Here is a 6,446-nt window from a genome sequence, read left to right on the forward strand (position 1 = left end):
AACGAGAGAGGGGATGGTATCACAAGAACACGAGGTTCTTTATATTTGAGTTAGACCTGCCCTCTAGCTCCTCTAAACTAGGCCAGGCACCGGCTCCGGGCAGAATACGTGCAAGATCGGGACAGCAGGACCATCGCTTACGCTCAGCTTTCGCCCTGCTGCGGGGAACGACTGCAGAGTCTGGCCGAAAGAGGCTGGTAACACGGTAACTGTCAGGTGCTTTGCTGGCTCGGTGCCTTTAATGTGCAGCGTGACGAATATGTTCCACGCGCACAGTCCTGACAATCAGGAATGTCCAGGTTTGGGTGCCCATGTGCGCCATGCTGAGCACTCAGCCCACATAACTACTCCATTATTCACCAAATCAAGGGTGTGACTTTTCCTCCAACTTATCCTGGAAACTTGTTGTGGAGGAAACATTGTTCACAGCTTGGCATTCCCACTGAGAGCTTTGCTTCCGGTTGCCGGAGTTGTGAGTGACTATTTAGGGTGAGTCACAATGAAGGTGGGTTCGCCGACACCCTATATATAGTGGGGCTCTGTGTGGGAGGTTTACTGAGGGAGCAGAGCACCAAGAGCCCACTGCAGACCAGACAGCCACGTCCGCCATGAAGATAACAGGGGCCGTTCTGCTCTTTGCTCTGGCACTTTGCTGCTTCTACTCAGGTGAGTCACTTTGGCTGTAGCCTGTGCTGAGCCCTGCCCTATACCCGAAAGGATGGGGCCAGCCTCACTCTCATCTATATAGGGGTTCGCACACCCCCACAGTGCCTGATTCCAGGAGCAGCTGGTTTATTTCTGAGATGCCACTGCACAGCCTGGACATTGAGCAGCAGGCTGATTCCAGGAGCGCTGACCTCCCTGCATGGATCCCAGAGCTCGGAAGGGCTGTTCCCGGGCTTCTCTCTGGGCTGGGGTCTCACTGACTCTGCCAGAAACCGAGGCAGCTCAAAAGATTCACAGCCCCTAGAAAACAAACATCCATGGAATCCCCTTTCTTTCTGAATTTCTTCTCATCCACGGTTCTGGTTGTTTTCTGATTATTTTGTTGGGGACAAGGGGGTTGGTTGGCAGTAAAATTCTTGATCTAGTTGCCTAAATAATTTTAATTCCTGTCATTGTTTATTATGAAACTCCACAAAGAGGCCATTAGGTAGGGTGACCAGATGTATCGACTTTATAGGGACACTCCCAATATTTGGGAGTTTTTCTTCTATAGGCGCCTATTTCCCCTCCCCTTCCCCCCAATTTTTCACAATTTTTATCTACTTACCCTACCATCAGGAGTCAAAAATTCCCACCCTGGACCAGACCAGGCACCCTTCTACCCAATCTCTGTTTCCAACACTAGCCTGTGCCAGTGTATTTAGAGTGATGTACAAGGCCCTCAGCAGTTCTGAGGGAAGCTTCCCACAGGAAAAATTTCTTCTTACCTTGTATTACGTAGGAGTTGCTTTATGGCCTGAATTAATTCAATTCAACGATATCTTCACTTGGGGGGCTGATATCTTAGTCAATTGGATAGAGTTTCATTAACAAACAGAGTCAGACCTGTTCAGAATGAAACGTCTCATTAGAATTGAGTCATTGTTGATGTAATTCTGTGCTAGGGCTTAACTCTGAAGACACACTCAAATAATGGAGGTTTCAGAGTAGCAGCCGCGTTAGTCTGTATTCCAAAAAGAACAGGAGGACTTGTGGCACCTTAGAGACTAACCAATTTATTTGAGCATAAGCTTTCGTGAGCTACAGCTCACTTCATCGGATACGGAGGGAGAGAGAGTCAAAAGCTGCTGAGGTTTTTATGGATGCCCGTGAGATCCTGGATCCTGCAAAATAGCTGCTGAGACACAACCTTTAGTGTTCTGGTCTTTTTCAGACAGTGTCAATGAATGGACCAGACAGGGTCCGTGGCAGAGTGTGCAGTGTTATGGTCACACCATCCAAACGGATGTTAGAGTAAAATGTAAAACTCTCTTTCTGGATGCTTGTAATGTACTACGACATGATTTCTCAGAATCCAGAACCCTAACACACAAGAACCCAAAACACAGAGAGAGACAAAGCAGGCTGCTCCTGAAGGCACCGAGGCACAATTCAATCCCTATTGCTCTAGGTTGGCTCTTTGAAAATGGACTCCTGAAGACCCAGATCACAAGTTTCCCAACAGAGCCCCTAATTAGCAGGACCAAGAAGCAGAACCAGGAAACCCCGCACACTTAAAGGGAGATCAGGGAACAACAGAGACACCTGAAGTGGAGTCCAATGTGAGAGGCCAGCACCAGACAGTGTCAATGAATGGACTAGGCAGCCTGTTGAGAAGAGGAGAACCCAATGGCAGAAAAGTGGCTGTGGTATGAAATGCCTCTGAAATGCAGGACTCCGTAACAGGCTTTTGAAAGCAAAGCCATTAACCACTTTTGTTGTGGATAGTTTTGGGTCCAATCCTGCTACCACTGGTGTCAATGAATGTTTCTTGGCCTCTGTTGGCTGGATGTAGCTTTGAAAGAACATCAGGGTATTATGGAGCTGGCAGCTAACAGAGCTAGTCCGTAGGCTCAAGTGGCAGGGGCCTGTGTTTCAAAAGCTAAAGAGGAGATCAACATGTGGGTGTTGTTTTATTATAGGTGGCTTAAGACAAGCATGATCCCGCTCTATGGTTCAACTGATCCCCCATGAAACTCCAAAGAAAGAAAGAAAGAAAGTTCTTTGCATTTTTATGATTAAGTCTTGCTGACAACAGGAATGTTTTCTGAACCCTTTCACTGAATTGAGTGAGTAGATACAGTGTTACCCTTCATCCAGAAGGAGAAGGGTTAAAACAAATAGCACTGATATCTTCTCAGAAGTTCCTGGAAAAGTAGGAAACTCCCCAGCCTCCCCCAAAGGTGAGGGTGAGATCCTGTAGAGGAGACACCTGTCTAGAGTAGGATCACTCTGGAACGTCCCAAGAATGTTTGCCTCTTCCTCCGTTCCTCCTTTGCGACGTCAATTCAGTTAATACAGATATACAAGAGCTGACATCCCTAGTGGCACAGCCCCATACCAGAACATTTGAAAAGGCTCTGTATAAAAGTAAAGAGAGAGACTTGGTCAGAACTCGGGACATCAATAACCCCAGCACCAGGATGGGAGAGAGAATCTGAAACAGTCTCATTCTGTCTGTATGTTTTGTTCCAGATGCTGCTGGCCAGGCTGGTAAGGTAAGTCGAACTCTCCCTGTTCATTAATAATCACTTTCCCCAGTCTCTGGCTTGTAACATCACAGGGACCATGATCTCTGGGTTAGAAACATGCTAGAACTCATGACTCAAAGCAGAAGCAGAGTCTACCTCGTGCCCGAGCCAGGGGAGAGTGAATCTCTGGGGCTGAGAATCCCGGGTACATCTACACTGGAACAAAAGATCCAGGGCTTGGCCATGGCTGGACCGGCTGAGCTGACATGGGCTTAGGGGGCTTGGGCTGCAGGCCTAAAAATTGCGGTGTAGATGTTCGGGCTCTGGGATCCTCCCCCCTCGTGAGGTACCAACGCTCGGGCTCCAGCCCAAGCCCGAATGTCTACACAGCAATTGTACAGCCCGAGCCCAAGTCAGCTGACCTGAGCTAGCCAGGAGTGTCTCCTTGCCGAGTAGACGTAAGCCATGGGGTCAGAGTGATGGATTCCATAGACTATTGTACAGGGCAGTCTGTGATGGGCCTGGGGGAGACACAGGGAGCAACTGAGACAGAACAGAGGAGGTGACGGTATGACAAGAGCATGAGGTTTTTTATTTATGAGCATCTGCTGCCTGTGGAGATGCTCTTTCACTCACATTCTATATGAGGTAGGTTCAGAAGCGTCTCTTAGACCAGCCTGTACCCGTATGTTCACCCCTTTAAGAAGACTGTGATAAATTTTGTACAAAGTATGCAGTGTAAGGTATGGTTTGGAAACTCATAATGTGCTGAACATTATTGTCCTGTTAAGTATGTGAGGCACCATTGTATGTAAAGTTATAAGATTCTACTGTATAAGACATGTCCCCAGGCTGGGGAAACAGTCATAAACCAGAGACAAAAGACAAACTAACACCTCAGCCAGGTCTCAACATAATCAAACGGACCATCACGTGGTTAAGGGGCCATTTTTTGGCAGCAAAAAAGCCGTGAGCGAGAAATTTACTTGTTGGCAAAGGAACAGCTGGAAGTTCCCATCCCCACAAACTTTCTGTTGCATGAACCCCAGCTGGAAATGATGCTCAAAGAGGAGGGAAAAATATAAACATGGGGAACAAACTCCCCAAGTTACTCCTCCCTTTCTCTCTGCCCATGACATCAACAACACCTCAAAGACAAGGAAAGTAACACTGGACTGGGGGAGGGGTCCTGGTGGAAATGACAGTCAGAAAGCCTGCTGAAGCATTTGGTGAGAGAGACCTTTTGCTTTGAATTCACTTAGCTTGATAAGTCAGGCATTAGTGGTGTTTTGCTTTTATTTTCTTGTAGCCAGTTCTGACTTTGATGCCTTCTTACTTGTAATCACTTAAAATCTATCTTTCTGTAGTTAAGAATCTTGTTTAATCTAAACCAGTGTGTTTGGATTGAAGTGTTTGGAAAACTCCATTTGCGACAATAGGATTTGTGCATTTCATTTTCTATTAATAAAATGACAGACTTTATAGGAGCTTATATGGTCCAGGAGGGTGCTGGGCAGTACAAGATGCACACTTCTGGGGGAAAGTCTGGGACTGGAAATTTGCTGCTCTTCCCCTGCAGTGTAATTCAAGAGTGGCTTGCCAAAGGACTCATACCGTACAGCTCGGAGTAATTTACATGCTGGAAGCTGTGTGTGAGTAGGAACAGGAGTGGTTGCTTTCATAGCAAAGCAGTGTAAAAGGCACCCCAGGCTGGAGAATTGAGGGGACACAGCTGTTCATCAGTCCAGATTGTACCCTGGGTAATGTCAGATTAGCATCTGATGCCTACGGAGATGCCCCTTCGCTCACACACCATGTGATGTGGGTTCAGAAACGTCTCTTCCACCAGGGAGACGGGCCCGGCTCCTCCTGGCAGCGAGAGGGGAATTGGGAAGTCAGTTAATCAGAACGTCAGTAGAGACTAGGGACAGGATTAGGTACTGTGAGCTCTGGGGGGCAGGACCGTCCCTTCCTCTCTATTCAGAGAGTGCCCAGCCCCATGAGCGAGTGGGGGCATCGGGGCACTACTGAAATGCAGACAATAACTGTAACAGCAATACTAATGTTCTCTGTAGGGTTTCTGCAGTGAGTACAAGAAGCCTCCGGAAATGTGCACCTTAGAGTACGACCCGGTCTGTGGCACTGATGGCAAGACATATGGAAACAAATGTGTCTTTTGTGGAGGAGTCTAGTAAGTATCAGAATAAAGGGCCCATTAACAAAAACTAAAATACAATCGCGAGGTAATTCAAGGCTCTGCCTGCGCCCATATCTTTACCTCGCAGAGGCTGGGTCGACTTCCTCAGTGTAATTTTTCCTGTCAGCAAATAAGCTCTGGTGAATTTGACCTACTGGGGCCTTGACAGATGCTTTGCTCTCATTGGCCATCAGGTTGCAGCCCTGAGTTCTGTGTCTCTCTCTTTCCTCTAGTGAAAACCTTGGAAGTCTTTGCTTTGAGCATTATGGAGAATGCAGGTCGCACAATGAGGACAAGGAAAGAGAAGAGCTTTAGCATTTGGTTCCCACAAGCAGATCCCTGCATGGAGTCACGTTCTCCTCTCATCCATCGGTTCCAGACCTCTAAGAGCATCGCTGACTCCCCACCTGTCTATGCAATAAAGCAAACTCAGCAGAATTTGTGACCTCTGTGGGGTTTTTTTTCCCCTTTCCAAGGAGGGACTCTGCTCTCCCGTGTCTCACACGAGCTCTCCCCGGCTTACAGACCAGAGTTAATGAGAACACAAAGTGCAATAACCAGTCACAGGCTTTAAGGGAGCCAGAGACTGGCAAGTATTATATCTCCTCCTGCCATGGCTTTTCCTACAAGATAAATCGATACACAAACCCCGGACACGTTCCCTGTGTCTGACTCCCTTCCAGGCCTGAGTCTTCTCCATGGACCAGAACATGAGCAGAGCTCACGTAAAAGGCCTTGACCTGGGAGAACAGCAAGGGATGGGAGGATACAGGATCCCCAACCCAGACATAGAGCCCAGGGGGCTACTTGTCGGGGTGGGAGGTGTAAAGGGCTTGTGGGCATGTGGATCCATGCTGTGCGTCACACCCTACACACCAACAAACCCCTGATCCTTCCGATACTGCCCCCCAGAGACCCACGAGCTGCCCAGCCTGTCCGTCTCCTCCATGGCGCACAGAGGACTGCAGAGTCCCTCTGACTGGGGTCTGAGCTGCGCTGATGCCCTGTGCAGCAGACCAACAACCTGCCACATTTGGCTCTTCATGTGCATGGAAGCTGCCTCACTTCTGGGC

The 6,446-nt window shown here is 48.2% G+C and overlaps 1 protein-coding gene across 1 annotated transcript; it reads left to right on the forward strand.

Annotated features, from left to right (window-relative positions):
- The first annotated feature begins 608 nt into the window (after positions 1-608).
- On the forward strand, positions 609-5,688 carry LOC119566889 (ovomucoid-like). Its single transcript, XM_037905993.2, has 4 exons — positions 609-666; positions 3,181-3,203; positions 5,252-5,367; positions 5,607-5,688. Exons 1-4 carry the CDS (start codon positions 609-611, stop codon positions 5,686-5,688), a joined length of 279 nt encoding a protein of 92 aa, XP_037761921.1.
- Positions 5,689-6,446: the final 758 nt, after the last annotated feature.

The sequence above is a fragment of the Chelonia mydas genome, chromosome 8, assembly GCF_015237465.2.
Source record: "Chelonia mydas isolate rCheMyd1 chromosome 8, rCheMyd1.pri.v2, whole genome shotgun sequence".
Taxonomy (NCBI): Eukaryota; Metazoa; Chordata; order Testudines; family Cheloniidae; genus Chelonia; species Chelonia mydas.